The sequence below is a fragment of the Entelurus aequoreus genome, linkage group LG04, assembly GCF_033978785.1.
Source record: "Entelurus aequoreus isolate RoL-2023_Sb linkage group LG04, RoL_Eaeq_v1.1, whole genome shotgun sequence".
Taxonomy (NCBI): Eukaryota; Metazoa; Chordata; class Actinopteri; order Syngnathiformes; family Syngnathidae; genus Entelurus; species Entelurus aequoreus.
The window spans coordinates 51,194,136-51,212,679 of record NC_084734.1 but is presented as its reverse complement, the minus strand read 5'-3'; the positions used below and the strand labels follow the sequence as shown (position 1 = coordinate 51,212,679).

At 44.1% G+C, this 18,544-nt stretch overlaps 2 protein-coding genes across 4 annotated transcripts; both read left to right on the top strand.

Annotated features, from left to right (window-relative positions):
• The first annotated feature begins 868 nt into the window (after window positions 1–868).
• taf1b (TATA box binding protein (Tbp)-associated factor, RNA polymerase I, B) lies at window positions 869–14,008 on the top strand. The gene is made up of 13 exons (XM_062045173.1): window positions 869–1,005; window positions 1,260–1,358; window positions 7,890–7,980; window positions 8,075–8,262; window positions 8,333–8,426; window positions 8,499–8,661; window positions 8,724–8,823; window positions 8,891–9,038; window positions 9,139–9,313; window positions 9,393–9,542; window positions 11,270–11,343; window positions 11,415–11,643; window positions 11,716–14,008. The coding sequence occupies exons 1-13, from the start codon at window positions 988–990 to the stop codon at window positions 11,966–11,968; spliced, it is 1,782 nt and encodes a 593-aa protein (XP_061901157.1). The 5' UTR covers window positions 869–987; the 3' UTR covers window positions 11,969–14,008.
• Window positions 13,131–17,808, top strand: LOC133648767 (Krueppel-like factor 11). Of its 3 annotated transcripts, XM_062045176.1 has the most exons (4): window positions 13,131–13,229; window positions 15,873–16,055; window positions 16,120–16,762; window positions 16,835–17,808. In XM_062045176.1, exons 1-4 carry the CDS (start codon window positions 13,212–13,214, stop codon window positions 17,086–17,088), a joined length of 1,098 nt encoding a protein of 365 aa, XP_061901160.1. In that variant the 5' UTR covers window positions 13,131–13,211; the 3' UTR covers window positions 17,089–17,808. The 3 variants fall into 3 exon arrangements, with proteins under 3 accessions (XP_061901160.1, XP_061901158.1, XP_061901159.1); XM_062045174.1 differs by having other exon boundaries at window positions 16,120–17,808; XM_062045175.1 differs by having other exon boundaries at window positions 13,133–13,229; window positions 15,876–16,055; window positions 16,120–17,808.
• The last annotated feature ends 736 nt before the right edge of the window (window positions 17,809–18,544 follow it).

The window sequence follows — 18,544 nt, the reverse complement described above, 5'->3', positions numbered from 1 at the left end:
GATCAGCCAAAGCGGAAGTGTGTATACCCACATTCATAACAAAAGCATTTTCCTAAAAGGACAATGAATTGTCATCGAAATAAAACAACGTCATTCGTAACACGTTATTGCACAATTGCTTTTGATGACCCAAAACTTAGCAGATAGCCTGTCTTATTCATGTTTAAAACTATGACTCGGCTTTTACTTTTTATTTTGGAAATATGTGTCGTAATTGTGTTATTTGTGCGTTGTCAACTGTTTGATACGAGTCAAGTCAACAAATGTTTTTTGCATACCTACGATTAATTTTATTTGATCAATGAGGTCCATATAGACGTTTGAAGGCCATTTCAAGTGTCGGGTGAACAAAATGACAGTGAAATAAACAATCGTCATCCATCTTGGGTCAGCGACATCTGGATGATCTATTTTTAACATGTAAATCCGATTTTAGCTGCAAAAGATACAAGTCAGCTTTCGATCTCTACTTATTGCATTGCTGCAACGTTTTCTTGTTTTTACTGCCCATTCTATTCAACGTTCTATACTTAACACAGCAATATCAACAATATTATTTTTGAAACCTCTTTCACACACACATTTGTTAACGTGTCTATAAAAAAGCATCAATGATAAAATAGCTTATTAATTAAGTATATGTTTATTTAAAAAATAGACTATCGATCCATCCATCCATTTCCTACCGCTGATCCCTTTCGGGGTCGCGGGGGGTGCTGTAGCCTATCTCAAAGCATCAATGATAAAATAGCTTATTAAGTAAGTATATATTTATTTAAAAAATAGACTACACATATTTATTTCCATAAGAATCATTCGAAGTGAAAACAAGTCTGCAGTTCATATTTCTTCCTTTGGGTGGCAGCACTTCCCGTAACTTTTGAGAGACTAAAACAATAAAAGAAGAAAACCTGCAATCCCACGTGAGGAAAACAAACTGTTAAAAGCGCCCAATTTGATCTCTTAAAAACGTCTTCTTGCTGTCAAATGGACGACGAGTATACGGTATTTAACACGTTTTATTTCCGATTCGTCGTTGTGGTTGGGCTTTGTAGTTCTCACGCAGCTCGCTCAACCCTTTGCTCTCGATAGTTAAGTTTATTTAATTTTGATGCATCTCCGTTGTCTCACTGTTACCTCTAAATATAATTAAATGATCATTCAAAGCAAACTTTACTTAATTGTCTTTTTGCTAAATAAGTGTAAGTTGGATGATCAAAATGAATGAATGTGTGAATATCATTTGTATACGTTTTCAGGAGGGCTACAGCGAGGCGTGTGCACAGTGCTCATGTGTGGACTGGGGTGTATCAGATGAAGGCCGCTTCTTCTGCAGGTCATGTCACAATGTCATCGAGGTAAGCAACCACCACATGTTGCCTTGATAAGTAGAAGCATGTTGGAGATTCTCAGTGTCCAGATGACAGAACCTCTGCCCACTGGCCAGACAATTTGTGGCAGGATTCTAGACACAGCATGATCACATGATCTGATCACAGTCCCTGCGAATTATGCACTGTCTTGCAACTTTGTCACTTCCCCGCAACTTCCCGGCACATTTCGGCCAGTCATCGTCATTTTCAACCATCTAATTTGTCCAGTAAGCGGGGTACAGACATAAAGACAACCAGGCTGTTTTTGTCTCGATTTTCTGACCAAAGACAGCAAACACCCGATTATCTTATTTCTTATAAGATTGTCCTGTGGACTGAGGTGTGTTAGGAGTGAATTTGTCCCGATAATCAGCTCCAAAACGGATCTCGTTCATAAATATTAAATGTGTTCAATATTTACGACTAAAACTCTTCATGTCTGTGGGTAAAGCCAAGGCTTCCCGAGTCATCGTAGTGTGAATTATGACGTGCTACAGAAAGTGGCCAATCAAGAAGCAAGATGACTGAGCGAGGCGGCCCATTTTGCTTCAAAACAGACCTTTGGATACAACTAAGGTAACTTGGTTTCGGTAAGGTTTTTATCATCCGTGCACATCAAGTTTAAAATACCATCTTAAAGCGGAACACATACTCGAGGATGGCGCTGACAGTGTTGCTAATCCTCCTGGCGACTTTTTTTTTTAAAGGCCTACTAAAATGAATTATTTTTATTTAAACGGGGATAGCAGATCCATTCTATGTGTCATTCTTGATCATTTTGCGATATTGCCATATTTTTGCTGAAAGGATTTAGTAGAGAACCTCGACGATATAGTTTGCAACTTTTGGTCGCTGATAAAAAAAGCCTTGCCTGTACCGTAAGTAGCGTGACGTCACAAGTTGAAAGGCTCCTCACATTTCCCCATTGTTTACACCAGCAGCGAGAGCGATTCGGACCGAGAAAGCGACGATTACCCCATTAATTTGAGCCAGGATGAAAGATTCGTGGATGAGGAACGTGAGAGTGAAGGACTAGAGTGCAGTGCAGGACCCATCTTTTTTCGCTCTGACCGTAACTTAGGTACAAGCTGGCTCATTGGATTCCACACTCTCTCCTTTTTCTATTGTGGATCACGGATTTGTATTTTAAACCACCTCGGATACTATATCCTCTTGAAAATGAGAGTCGAGAATGCGAAATGGACATTCACAGTGACTTTTATCTCCACGACAATACATCGGCAAAGCACTTTAGCTACGGAGCTAACGTGATAGCATCGTGCTTAAATGCAGATAGAAACAAAAGAAATAAACCCCTGACTGGAAGGATAGACAGAAAATCAACAATACTATTAAACCATGGACCTGTAAATACATGGTTAATGCTTTCCAGGTTGGCGAAGCTTAACAATGCTGTTGCTAACGACGCCATTGAAGCTAACTTAGCAACGGGACCTCACAGAGCTATGATAAAAACATTAGCGCTCCACCTACGCCAGCCAGCCCTCATCTGCTCATCAACACCCGTGCTCACCTGCGTTCCAGGACGAAGGACTTCACCCGATCATCCGTGCGGTCGGCGGCTAGCGTCGGATAGCGCGTCTGCTATCCAAGTCAAAGTCCTCCTGGTTGTGTTGCTACAGCCAGCCGCTAATACACCGATCCCACCTACAACTTTCTTCTTTGCCGTCTTCATTGTTCATTAAACAAATTGCAAAAGATTCACCAACACAGATGTCCAGAATACTGTGGAATTTTGAGATGAAAACAGCTTTTTTGTATTGGATTCAATGGTGTCCGAATACTTCCGTTTAACTATTGACGTCACGCGCATACGTCATCATACATAGACGTTTTCAACCGGAAGTTTAGCGGGAAATTTAAAATTGCACTTTATAAGTTAACCCGGCCGTATTGGCATGTGTTGCAATGTTAAGATTTCATCATAGATATATAAACTATCAGACTGCGTGGTCGGTAGTAGTGGGTTTCAGTAGGCCTTTAAAGGTACTAGCGACAAATCTAGTGACTTTTCCTGGTAATATTGGAGACTTTTTTTGTGTCTTGGAGACTCAGAGGTGAAAGTAAGCAGCAGTATTTTTTGATGTAGAGAAGGCTTACAACATGATTTGGAAGGAGGGATTATTAATTAAGTTAGGGTTGATGGGTATCTCGGGTCGCACTTGGAGATGGATTCAATATTTTTTACTGAATACTACAGGTTAGAGTTGGATTCGAGCTGTCGAGAATGTACCAAGTGGAAAATAGTCCTCCCCCCAAGAGTGTGATTTGCCCAATCTTATTTTCTTTTATGATCAATGATATCTTTGAGCATGTTGAAGGCGGTATTGGGTGTTCATTATTTGTAGATGTTGCAGCTCTATAAAAACGTGGTGGAAATGTTTGTCATATCACAAATAAAATTCAAGAGGCATTAATAAGTATGGTGGGAAAATGGTCATTTCGGTGGGATTTTAAGTTTTTAGTGTGGAAGACAAAAACAATAGTGTTCACGTGGAAAAGGAAAGTCCTTTCTTCTGTTACTTTGTATGGCCAGGTAAGTAAACAAGTTTAAGTTTTTGGGAATGGGGATGAACGCTAGGCTAACATGGAATGCACATGTTGCCAGCATCTTTTCCAGGTGTAAAACAATATTAAATGTGATGAGATGTCTGGTTTTATATAGCTATGGTAAGCATGATTTTATAGTATGGATGTATTTAAACATGGGTCAGCAGCAAAAAGTGTGGTAAAGAAATTGGAACCAGTTCAGACACAAGCACTGAGACTGTCTTGTGGAGCTTCCAGGACTACTCTTTCTGCACTACATGTGCGGATGGGGGAAAGAGCTATTGCAGTTGAGAAATAAGCAATTGACTATGCAGGACTGGGTTCGTCTCGGAGGTCACTATGAAATGCAGCACCCAACGAGAAGGGTGAAATGACTGTGCTGTGAGAGTGAGGGAACTAAAACATATTGTTTTGCATGAAGGGACAGGAGAATAGCAACAGCTTAACACAAATGCAGTTCTCTTTATCAAGACCTTTAACAGTTACTCCTCCATGGTTGTTATCTGTGGCTCCCACTGGTTCCCAGTGGATATATAGCCTCAGCAAAAGACAAAAGGTCAAGGGCTCTGTGCAAGTGTGGCAGTGATGGCCGAAGAATGTTTGATTACAAAATACAGTTTACGGACGGATCGATAGATCCAACCACAAGAAGTACATGCTTTGCTTTTGTAGTACCAAGGCTCTGAATTTCAGTTAAAGAAAGAGCAACAAACTATTTGGCAGTGTTTATAGTTGAGCGTTTGCCAATCACACCAGCTCTACAGTGGGTAGAAAAGTCACGGCTAAAAAAAGGTGATGGTCTGCTCTGACTCAAGGTCAATGTTAAGCTATATTAAAAATATTATGTTGCAAAGCAGACAAGATATAGTTAATGTGATTATTATGAAATATTGTTCAGGATTGAGAGGGTGAATACCAGCGTAAGGATCCTATGGGTCCCAGCTCACACACACACATACACACACCAGACTGAATAAGACATGGCACTTTATTAACAAACACCCAACATAATTATGTAACAGCTGCAATGACATAGTCAGTGGAACATGCAATCATTCATTGTGGAAAATGCAGTACTAAAGGAGAAAACTAAGAGAGGAAGTTAGGAGACATGGACAGAAGGAGGTTACTCTCAAAGGGGTACTAAGCAGCAAATCTGGTTCACACTAACAGTCGGTGGTGGTAATGCACCTTTTAAAGCTGAGTGCCCTGCTATAAAACAAGAATAAGTAGAATAAAAAAAAAAAAATATTGCCCGTCTCCGTCCATCACTCTCCTTCTCTGCCGCCGAAACCTTGATCCATGCTTTCATCACCTCCAGACTCGACTACTGCAATAGCATCCTCTACGGTTCATCTTCCAAAGTCCTCAATAAACTTCAATACATTCAAAACTCTGCCGCCCGCCTGCTCACCCACACCCGCTCCCGCGACCACATCACCCCAGTCCTTCAGAAGCTCCACTGGCTCCCCGTCCCTTATCGTATCCATTTTAAAATCCTCCTCCTCACCCACAAAGCCCTCCACAACCAGGCCCCCTGCTACCTCACCAACATGCTCCACCGCCACACCCCTTCCCGCAGCCTCCGCTCCTCCGACGCCAACCTCCTATCCCCACCTATCAGAACCAAGCACCGGACCTGGGGTGACAGGGCCTTCTCCATCGCTGCTCCCACCCTCTGGAACTCTCTCCCCAAACACATCCGTGACTGTACAGACCTTCCATCATTCAAATCACATCTCAAAACTCACCTCTTCAAAACTGCTTTTAATATATGATTCATATGTTGTGTCTTGTAATGTCCTCTCATGTTTGTCCCATGTTATGTGTAATTTGTCCTGCCTCCACTGCTTTTTAACTGTCCTGTGTGTACTGATTTTATGATTTTATACTATGTAAAGTGCCTTTGAGTTTTTAGAAAAGCGCTATATAAATAAAATGTATTATTATTATTATTATTAATAAGAAGTACATAAACTGCTTTTACACAGTTGTAGCAGGAGGTCTACTAAGCTAATAACAGCAGCCATTATCAAAAATTTTAAAAAATCACCTCGAGCTCGCAATGTGTCTAGTGTGCTGCGCTGACATGATCATTGGGCACCATACACATAATGATCAAAACAGCTTAATGCCTGATTTTTTTCTATCCTTGTGTTTGGGGTCTGTAACAGATTCAAAAAATTGCTTGATATTTAGAAAATCCTAATTTATGTACCAACTTTAAGCAGCGCTTAAAGTTGCATGCCAAACGCATTGCCCACCCACGTTTCTTGTCTCTCATCTGCTCTCATTTACCAACAAAAATTACTGAAGATCACTCTTAACAGTTTGTAAATGTTCTTAACAATGTGCAGCATGTTGGACCACAAACTCAAGTTTATGATCAACAAGCACTTTTTAACTATAAAACATGTGGAGAATGTCTGCAACTTGTGGATGACAGACCAAACAGTGGACAATTAAACATTCTTGGTGGTGTGTGTTTTGCAAACTATGCACACATTTGTGGGAATGAGTTATTAACAACTCCCGGCAACTGCAAATCTTTGGGTCCGCTTGGCAATACTCGACCAACCTCGGCATACAACATCCTTAAGGCTGGTAAAGTTAAGCCTTAAAAATTAAATCCCACCCATAAAATAACACACAAGCATCACAGTTACAGTTATAAAAAGTGGCAGCAAATGGAATATGTAGCAGTAAAGCGACGTGAGGCCCATTGACAGATTATGTTGTGTGGTAACGTAAAGAACAGAGAAATGATAAGGCAGACAACAGGTGCTGTTTTATTTGCTCTACTACTAACTGAGAGATAGAAATGCTCCATCAATGACAATACGACCAATATAAAAAAAAAACATTTTTTTAAATGGGAATAATTAATCACGTGACCACTAGAGATAACAATAGCTATGAATTTCCACGATTTGTGATACCGTGGTGAACTGTGGTTCAACATGTTTTTGCACAGAATTTAAATGGCGTTGTTCTGTAATCTCCCAGTATTAATACAAACATTTATGTGCTTATAATGTGAAAGTAAATAACAGTCAACTAGTTTACATACTAAATAGAACAGCAGTGGTGTAAAGCATTCATGTCAATAAAACAGACAATACTGTTAATAATATTCTTTCAATACTGTGATAGTGTGACATCATGTCATTTGTAATGTAATAGGCAAATAAAAAAGGATAAAACATATTTAAAGACATCGTTATCCTTTTCCTCATTAGTGTAAACATTTCAGCCTTTTCTCATTATGTTATGCATTTTTGCTCTAATTTAAAATGTTTACTGTTTTTTCGTTTATATTATTTCTACAACGTTACACGTAATAAATGTTGGGTTGCATACTTCTGGACGTTTTCTGCATGCTGTGGTAATACACTCTCCTTGGGCTTGTGGTGGCGAATCTTTGCTCTGAATTGCGCGGCGAAACCTTTCGTGACAACTTGTATTTGATTCGCGATTTTTTTTAATATGTACTTCTAGTGGCTAAATTGCATCACAGATAATTTTTGGTACGTCCTATTCTCAGGCAAACCAGGCGCGTATGATGTGTGTCGTGAAGCCAACCTACAGTTATGCTACACTGACACACATCTATTATTTGTTTATGAGTGAGGGCAAACCGGAAGCACCAACCCACATTTGTGCAAGGCTTCCATGAATAAATATATGAAAACACTGAAAAATATTTCAAGACTTAAGTTTTTTTCTTTGGTGCTGACTTAGTGCCCACACGGCGAGAAAAACTTTCAAAACTTTTTGAAAAAGCTGCCGCAAATTTAAGGCATTTTATTGCCCAAAAAGGTGGAGGGATTGGGTGATGCTGAATGAGGACATGTGAGCGTACACACAAATAAAATAACTGCGGTGTGTTTTGTTGTCCATCAGAGGGCAGTGTCGTTCTGCTCATCAGATCTGTTTTTTGCTCAGAAAACCCGGGAGGTGGACTTGATTGTGGCCCCGGCGCCGGGATCGTCCCGTGTCGTCACCATCCGCAGAGGGAGCCGTACGAATATGCATGGTCAGTACCTTGTGGTCATGTGATGCTTTGAACGCCACATTGACCGGCAGCTCTCTGACGGCTGTCCATGTTTGGCGTGCATGTGTGTGTCCAGAGAGAGGTCGTCAGTGGATGACATGTGAAGCCTTCCAGTTTATCCTGAGGAAGCAAGCGAGTGCACTGCTGGAGCTTGGTGTGGGTCCGCTATTTAAGGACGAGGTGTTGTGGCCACTGTGGCGGCGCTTCCTGCAGACAAGCCAGCTGGCTTACACCAACAATCCCGTCAGGAGAGCCAAGTTGAAGGTGATGAGGCGACTTCCACGTCACATGATCAGCAGGCTTCATCGTTCACGTTTCACCTTTTAATCTTTAGCGAGCCACGACGTCTGACTCTGAAAGCGCTGCCGCGTCGTCCATCCTGTCTGCCAGCGAGACCGACGGCGAGACAGATCCGCCCAACACTACAGGTCTGCACAAAAGTCTGAGCCGCCTGAACTTTAATGTAACACCAAAGTAAAGTCTGACCTTCAAATCCACAGATAGTTGCAGAGATAGTTCAACATGCTCGCTGGACGGCGCCGCCTACCTGACATCTCGCCTGAGGCCACAACGCGGCCACATGAGCATGAGCAAGACTTTGGCTCTGATCCACTTGGCGTTAGTCTGGAGTCGCCAGGCACTGACACTCGGCGACCTCCTCAGGTAATGCCACGTGAGCCCCCGAAGGTTCTGGAACATTAAGAAAGTGTTGATGATGTCTCCAGGCTAGTGAGTGAAGGACACGTGCCATACATCAATGCTTACGAAGACCTTCCTGAGGAGATGCAGCTCTACGGCCCGGATGCGCTCATCTTCAGAGTCCAAGTCTGCGCGTTTTCTTTACTTCCTGCGTCTGTCGCTGTTATCCTGATGGCCCCTCATCTCCTTGCAGGGTGTCCCCTCACACCAATGTCTGCACATGGAGGCGGAGGCACTCGCACGCTTCCTGCAACTTCCTGCTTTTCCTCCAATTAGCCGACGGGACCTGTTACATCCAGCGGTGCTCAGTCTGCGCTACCTGAGAGACGCCAACCTGCCTGGTACATCTGCGCTACGGCTAACGTGCTTACCTAAAAAAGTGTTGTATCACTTAATTGTGGCAACAGCATCTCACTTGTCAACATAAACCCCTCTCCCCAGATGAGCTCCACCCATGGGTGTGTGTTCTGATGGAGCGTGTCGACATGGCGAAGACGGCGCCGCACACGTTGGATCCCTCGCGCCGCTTTACGCTGCCTCAGTACGATGTCCAGGCCGCCGTCCTCATCATTGTCACCATGAAACTCGTCTTCGGCCTGGACGACCGCACAGAGTGGTGATGCCATTTCCTGTTTCCTCCGCTAAAAACTTTTTGTTTGCGTCATTTAACACAGTGACTTTTCTGCACCCTTCAGGGAGTTATCAAGCGACGCTAGCATCAAAGAAACCAACCTCACGGCTGAAGGAGGCGTGTCACATGACCGCTTCAATCTGAGGCGGTGGTACCGGCTGCTGAATGTTGCTCTGCTCCGAGCTGATCACACCCAACAACAGGACGCTGCCAGGTGAGACGAGGCCTTGTCACGTGAGCGACTTTAACATTGTTTTTGTTTTTATTAGTGATGCAACGGATCATCGTTGATCCGTACGGATGCCTCTCCAGTGTTCGGTTCGCACGTGGTCAGCGGATTGGTTGACGAAAAAAAGGTTGTGCGTGTTCACGTCAAGGCTGCGTGTTCAAGCCACACCTACTAATAATCAAACGCAGTGGTAGTCATGGCAAACGGAGGAACTGGAGAAACCGCCTTCATCATTTAAATCACATGTATTGGAGCTTTGGTGTTCCTGTGAAAAACAGTGATGATGGGCGTAGGTGGACAAAACAGCTACAATACGTAGGCATTGTGGCACGTTAAAGTCGTATGAGACTGGGAAAACAGCGAGTGTGGCAACACATTTGAAGCGACATCACCCTGGCTGTTGAACAGCTGCAAATCGGCACAGTGTTTAAGCAGCCCTTTGCCATGGCATCTGACGGGCTAAAGCTATAACAAAGGCTAAAGACATGATGCCATACTTTGTTGTGCAAGAGGACGGGTTTAAATATATGCTGAATGTTCTTAAGTCATGTTATGAAATTCCGCCGTGAACCCACTTAACTAGCACAATCATGCAAAGTCTTTATGAGCAGGAAAAGACAAGAATTGTAAATGAATGATCCCGGGGATCTTTTGTTGCGCTCGTCACAGACTGGTGGACTTCCAGGGCAATGGAAAGCTTTGTACCTTTCACTGCTCTCTACATGACTGCGGAGTGGGGGATAAGGGAGCCCCTTGCTGCAGACATGCCCAGGCACACATCTGGCCCAGGAACTGACAAAAGCAGTGGCTGAGTGAAAGTTAGATAGACCCAATACTAATATCCCAGTCACAACTGTAAATACGCTCGCATGATGGCAAAATTATATCTTGCTGTGCCTTGCTTTTGGGTGCCTAGCAAGAGGGTGTTTTCTACAGCAGGGGACATAATGTAGTGACTGCAAATAGGTGTACACTCTAACCAGAAAATTTGGACTATTTTATTTTTCTGAAAAATAGTTTAATATGATAAATTCAGGTACATTTTTATTTTTCAATGATGTGTACATACGCTAGCTTTTAATCCATTCCTTAAAGTGCACTTTTAAATTGTTTTTTTTAAAATTCATGGTTCATGTTAAAAAGAAAATGATAGTCTGACCTATATTGCACTTTAAGTTGTTTTCATGTAATTTAAATGCCCTTATTGGACATTTTGAGTGGAATGTTGCTAGTATTTAATGGACAAAAGGGTTTTACAAAATAAAAGAGGACGACAAAGTCTTATTTGTCTGGTCCTCTCTCTTTTGTGCTGATCCGAAAAATTATTTGATCCGTGACTCAAAACCGTGATACGATCCGAACAGTGTTTTTTGATCCGTTGCCCCCTCAGTCCTTATATAATGATAAATGGGTTATACTTGTATAGCGCTTTTCTACCTTCAAGGTACTCAAAGCGCTTTGACAGTATTTCCACATTCACCCATTCACACACACATTCACACTGATGGAGGGAGCTGCCATGCAAGGCGCTACCAGCACCCTTTAGGAGCAAGGGTGAAGTGTCTTGCCCAAGGACACAACGGACGTGACTAGGATGGTAGAAGGTGGGGATTGAACCCCAGTAACCAGCAACCCTCCGATTGCTGGCACGGCCACTCTACCAACTTCACCACGCAGTCCTTACGATTATTTTGTTTGTGTATGTCCAACAGGAAGCAGTGGAAGGCCACACCCCTTTGCACTAGCACCAGCAGGAAGTACAAACGTGTTGTGGCAAAAAAGAAAAGTAAGACGCAAAATGTTTTTTAGCACGTCAACAAAGAACCTCATAAAGGTCATGTATGCATGTTTCTGCAGGAGTAGCGGAGCAGCTCCAGATGTGTTTCCAGAAGTTGTCATCTCAGCCCAGCCACGCCCCCACTGCTGCTTCGTCCACATTTAAGTTCTGTTGGGGGGACGAGGACGGCGCTGATGGCCCCAGTCTGCATCGCAACACACTGAAAGCTGCTGTGACCCAGTCACAGGAAATGCTGACGCCTGTTAACTTGACGTACTGGCACCTGCCCCTCAGGCCTTGCGACCCCCGGTAAGCCCTCGCCCGGCCTCCTGATACTAACATGAAGCTGCAGTTGTCCTGATCAGGTGGTGTCATCAACAGGAAGTGTGGCAGTCATTATGCGGCGGTGGAGGCGACACTTCCGCGCTCCTTTGTGTGGCTCCTGAAGCTCTTCAGCTTCTTGCTGCAGGTTAGCCTCGCCCACTTGTATCAGGAAGTGCTGAGTGTAGAGCGGCGCCTCCTCGGCAGAAAGACACCACCTGGTCAACACTCGGGCGGAAGCATCCCCACAACCAGGAAGTCACGGCTCAGAGGAAGGAAACTTGTTAATGCGGCACAGGGTCATGTGAGGTAATGCTGCGGTGTAGTATCACCATGGCAACAGACCAACACTGTTGCCTAGCAACAGTGGCAACATGCGAGTGTTTCCTGAAAAGACCTCAGCCGGCCAAATGAGGACACTGCAGCCTGAACAAAGACACCTCGTTTGACTCGCATTACGTTACGTCATGGACCCTTTTAATAAAGTGACGGTAGCCATGGCAACAGACAGTTCACTCTACTGCTGATTTTGTGTGTGTGCTGATGTTCTCTTTGTGAGAACTGCTAACTATACAATGCAAATCTTGCAGTAAACCACCATCATTATTGCTAAGCTAAGCTAGGCTAGGCTAGGCTAGCATCCATTGTGACAGCTGATTGGTCACACACATCCAAACCTCTTCCTGACGACCTCAGTGAACTGGGACCCTAACACCCGCCCCCTCCTGTAATTCTGGCTTTGTCCTTTTGTGTGAGCGTGAGTGCAAGTGTTGACTTCTCTGCAGCCTGCACATGCACGGGTAAACTGAGGCCACCTCCTGTCAGTCACACAGGCAGACAGCGCCTCATGGCCCCTCGCCACAGGAAGTGGCAAAGAATGAACTTGTTTCTTTGTCTGCCCCCCCCCCCCCCCCCCCAACAGGAAGATGTGTCACCTGGACTGCGATGGACACTTTTATGTTTACTTCCAGTGACAACAAAGGAGCCTCACCCCTACTCTGATCCCCCTGTACTTTGACAACGAAGGCTTGTTTACTACCTCCACATACACACACACACACTGACAGTTAGGTGTGGGATCTTATCATTTCTGTTGTATGGTTAATGTTTAAATGATGTGTAATGGTAGTACTACCTTATGTAGTTATATTGACAGTATGTACAGTTATAAAAGAGCTAAGTGTTTTGTGCAAGCAGCCAGCGCGCGTGTCCCGTCTCCTCTAGCCGTGCACGCGCAGAGTTCACCGGGTTCAGTGGGTTTACTCTGACACCGCTGACTCCTTGGCCCCGCCCCCACAGACGTACGCCCCGCCCGCCGGCCAATGGCGTGTCGGCATGTCGGCATGTCGCGATGACGCAGCGCCTCGCCTCCTATCGGCCGAGGCCCGCTACACCTTTGCGCGCGATTGGCTGTGTCTTTCCGCCGCTCACTTTCTTGTTTTTTTTTTTTTTGTCTTGTTTTTGTTTTTTTTTGGCGCCTGAGCTGAAGCTTGCCGCGAAACCTCAGCAGCTGTCCCGCGTCTATCCTCCTCCGGTGGCACGCTCGGCTTCCCGCCATGCTCATCTCCCGCCAGGTGAGTCCTGTTCCTGCGTGTGCTGAGACGGACCGAGCTGCTCCGGTCCAGACGTCCTCGATTGTTGTCTCGCGCTCGGCTGGCTAGTTCATCTGAGGTCACGTGAACTCATTGCCTCGCGCGCTAGCGCTGCTTCGTCGTCATCATCATCATCGCCATTCAACATGTTGACGTTCTGAAAGCTTTGACGTCAACTTGCCTTATAATTAATTAGGTCAAAGGAATATATAGCAGCATCAATGACGTCAACGATCTTATTCATATCATGTCTAGATAATTAAAGGATGAACTCGTTTCACCTTAAATGTGACTTCCTGTTGTTCGCTAGCCACTCCCTCTCTGCATGTAATTGTTGAAGGACAATAAAGGGGCGGGGCTTAATACTGAACGTTGGGTGTTACCCCAGGGCCGTCGTAAAAATATATTCATACGAATTAATTCGAATAAAAACAAAGCCACAAGTCTTACAGTATTCCAATTTTAATTATTTCAGTAACCCCATTGGCCCCACTTAAAACAATATGTTGATCCTCATCGTGTTCCCAATTACAACGGTATGAAAAAACGGATTTAAGAAGCTGCCAGAAAAAAAAAATATATGAGCTTCCCTGTCACAACTACTTTGCTGAAGAAGCACTGCCAAAGAAAAGGTGTTGAGCTGCAGTCGCAATATACCTACACAACATGCAGCACTTGACAGCTTGGTACGTGTTCCTGGCTTCAATTGTTAAGGGTCTTTTAAAATGTTGAGCTAAAATCAAACTATTGATGAAGGTAAATTACTTTCAAGTTGCTGCTGATGTTTAAAATGTCCTCTTAAGGCATGGGACTTTATTTTATATTTTGTGTTTTTTGTTAGCTGAGGATTTGAGCATAGATTAAGGTTTGTGTAAAATAAGATTGAAGATTGTACTTTACTATTCTTATATAATTCTCAAGGCTTTTGATATTTATGTGCATGTCTATCTATGCATCCAGAAAATTACTCATGTTAGGTATTTGTTTCAATAAAACAACTTGTCATGCATATTTGGGTTTGATTTTGTCTAAATTCACTTCCCGGAAGACATATTGCGATATATATCATATTGATATTCAGCCAAAATATATCGGTATATGACTTTTGGTATATCGTCCAGCCCTAGTTAGGATGTCCCCCAAAAACCTCAAGTCCGGACACCTGAAAAGATTTGAGAAGGAGGCCTGGGGTGGGAGCATCAGAGCAGGGGACCAGGTCCAGGACCTCAAAAACTTTTTGGTGAGAGAGTCAACTACCGAGGACTGAAACAAAGAGCCTACTTGTTCATTTAAAATCTGTACATCCTTTGACAGGATGTACACTGGACTCTGGAGCCTACGTTAGCTGTCATCTGACCGAGACATACTCTTTACAACTCGCCAGTTAATTAAAAGAAAAGAAAGTTGCTAGTTTATTGTAGAGCAACAGTGTGAGTGTGTTTCACACATATCACTGTTTGACACTGCTCCAGTATGCGCCCATCAGAGGCTGCATTGAATTGTATTATGATGTATTCAAGTTCTACACCGTGAAATAAACAGTAAGTAATAATTACTGGATAATTACCCTTGGTCAGTCATGTTATAATTATGTGTTCAATGTGGTCTTGTAAAATGTGTTATCAGTGGGACATTTCAATAGCTTAAGCACCAAAAAGTTAAATGTTCAAAGATTTGTTGTTTGTAAAATAAATGACACCGTAATAGCTGACAACAACAAAGTACAAAAAAAACTATTTAAGAATTTGGGACAATTTACACTTTCATATTATAACATTACCTGTTAAGAACTATCTCAGATCCACAACAAGCCAAGAGAGGTTAAATAGCCTTGCTGGACGGACAATTGAAAGTCAGCTAAGTCGACAATTGGACTTTAAAGACGTCATCAGCAAATTTGCGAACAAAAAGGCCCAGCGTTGGGCTTTCTGATGAGACTTTCAATGAACAAAAAAGCCAATTCAAACTTCAATTAAGATTGGATGAGGCTTGTTGTTTTTGATATTTGTTTTATAACAAATCCATGTGTTCTTTATTTTACTTGCACATTGAAGATAAATGCTCCATATTTACCTGCAAAATATCTTGAGCCAGGACACTTTTTTTTTTTTTGCATATCAGTGCTTGATTGTTAAATACAATAAAATACTCACTACTTATTTGTTGAGTTGTTAATTAAAAATGTATTTTCAATCACAGGTTTAATAACAGGTTGCAAATCAATGAAATTACAATAAAACAATAATACATCCATCCATCCATTTTCTAGCGCTTATCTTTCGAGGTCGCGGGGGTGCTGGAGCCTATCTCAGCTGCATTCGGGCGGAAGGCAGGGTACACCCTGGACAAGTCGCCATCTCATCGCTGGACCAACACAGATAGACAGACAACATTCATTATATAATAATATTCTGACTTGTTAAGTCGGTAATTATAAAAAAGGAAACATATTGAGTGTATTACACCAGGAAGCATCAACAACACTGGCAAAACAAGAACATTGAAGGTGGCAATGAATGGGGTACAGGGGCCCGCACCGATATTCTTTTAGGCGGCCAAGAATTCCTAGCAACGGCCCTGGTCACCCAATCAGTAACCAGTGAAGACATGGAGCTTTTTGTCCAGCAGGTGGCGCCCTCGTGCGTCCAGGACCTGGAAGCGGCCGAGGCGCTTGTCAGCATGAGTTTCTGGGGTCAGCGGTCGCCTGAGCCCCGCCCACTGACGCCGATGTCTGACTCGTGTGACTCGATGGCTCCGCACTCGGAAAGCGGGGACTCGTCCAAGGACCTGGTGGCGCTGTCCTCACTGGTGAGACTGTGTTAAGCTAACAAGCGTCGATCAACAGGACTGATCATGTGATCCATACTTGCAGTGCATGACGCCGCCTCAAAGTCCGAGCTTCGCCGAGGCCTGCTCCGCCCGCAACGCCTCCAAAGATGCCGTCGTGACTTCAACGCTTCCACTTGACGTGGCGGTGGCTGCCAGAGCGATGGCGACCAGCGTCATTCGCCACACGGCTGACAGTCTGAGTGCTCAGAGGCTGCCGTTCCCTGCCCCTGTCCTGCCCACACAAAGTCCAGACAGTGAGCGCGGGAAGCAAGCACCGCCTCTTCTTCCCACATCAGTATCTTCCTCGCCGCACCCTGCGGCCTCACCTCTCCTGTGTCAGGTCTTCCCTCTCAGCGGGCGGCCGAGATTGATCTCGGCCTTGGTTCCAGGCGGCGTCCGGTCCATCCTGTCTCAGCCATTACTGGTGGGCTCGGCCTTGCCGGGTGCCGTCATGTTAGTGGTGCCGCCCGTATCGCACCCGACGACGAGCCCCCAGACTGTCATGACGCTGGGCAACACCAAGCTCCTCCCCCTGGCCCCCGCTCCCGTGTACGTGCCGTCAGGTGCCAGCGGGGTCGCTTCGTTGGACTTCACCCGCAGACGAAACTACATGTGTGACTTCCCAGGATGCAAGAAGACGTACTTCAAGAGCTCGCACCTCAAGGCTCACCTGCGCACGCACACAGGTAGGGGCGGTGCCAAGTTGTTGTTTTCCAACCTAGCCGTTAGCAGCGAGCTAACAGTTGTTTCCCCTGCAGGGGAGAAGCCGTTCAGTTGTCGCTGGGAAGGCTGCGACAAGAAGTTTGCTCGCTCCGACGAACTGTCTCGCCACCGCAGGACGCACACGGGCGAGAAGAAATTTGTCTGCAGTTTGTGTGAGCGCCGCTTCATGCGCAGCGACCACCTGACCAAACACACGCGCAGGCACACCAGCGCAAAGAGGGCAACCTCCTGGCCCGTCGAGGTCAACAAAGGTCCAGACAAAGGCTCCGCCCTTTTGACTAAAAACTAAAAGATGGTGGTGTAGCCACTGGACACAATCAGACCCGCCTCTTTTCTACTCTAAAATGAGCGTTTACTTCCAAAGTCAACTTATCACCTCTTAGCTTAGACAGGATAACGTTAGCATCATCACACGCTAACTTTTCTACTTTCTGCTAACGGCAGCTCTTCCGCGAGCTAACGAAAGGACAAACTTACCAGTGTGCTACTGTTAGCTTGTCTAATTGTTCATTGAGGTCTTGTAACGACAAAAAAACAACAATCACTTTTCTCACCTCGCTCAGGATTTTTTTAACAGCAACTTGTTGGAGGATGACAAGATGGCTGCTATTTATTGACGGACACAAACAAACAATAAAGGTGTCATTGCACTACATTTTTAAACTTGTTTTTGTAAGACCATGTATGTGTACATACAGTATATGTATGCTGATGTTCAATTCATCTTTCCATCTTTAGCACACCTTTGATTTCTGTGCCAAAGCCTGAGCGTTTTGCTAGCTTGTGAACAATGTACATACATGATGGAATTAATGAATGTTTATTGTCTTTCTGCATCTAGTGACTCGATGACATTGATATTCTCACTGTGATACTACCTACTACTATTATTTCATATATATCTGTTGATTTAGTATAGCCAGGGAGAAAAATACCTCATGTTATTCTTAAATATAAGTACATTTGCCTGTAAGTGATGAAGAATATGTGTTTTTATAATAAAATGTACGAGAAAAACGCGTTATTATTCATGACTGTTTTTAGCAGTTTTATTTTATTTTTTTATTTTAGTTCATTTTATTTTGTGTGTAATTTAAAAGATGATGCAGTTTTGTAGAAATATGTGTTAACGTCGTTAATTGCAATACTTTCTTTTTAACTTCCGCTCAACGACAGCGTGCTTGTGACGTCACACGTCAGCGTTTCTCGACCAGCGGCCTGGTAACAGCGCTCAGCCAATCAGGAAGGAGCACTGAGGGGGTGTGACCAATTGGAGACGACTATTGCCGTTGTATGCCGACAAGGCCACGCCCACATGCCTTACTGACCGACATTCATAAGAAAACAAAGACGTTAGGAGTCAGAGTCGGCGTCTTTACCAGCTTCCGGTTGCAGTCGCGAATAACGGGAAGTGGACCAAGGATCGGTGGCTGACTGTGAGAGTATCGATTGTTTGAATCTTCGGTTCGCATAATCGGATTTGTGACTGGATCGAGATGGAAGCGCATAGTGACGTCATGTATGAGGAAGGTATGGACATGGATAGGACGAGAGGGGAGAGAGGAAAGAAGGGCTGTGGAGGTATAATGAAGGAAAGTCGAGTGCTAAACGAGTGCACGAAGATGATGAAATTGCAAGATTATATATACATTTAAGTCACATAGAGACATGAACGATATTAGCTTGATGACACTGGTTAAGGGCTTAAAGAAGGACATTGGAGAGGTGGAAATGGTAAATGGGTC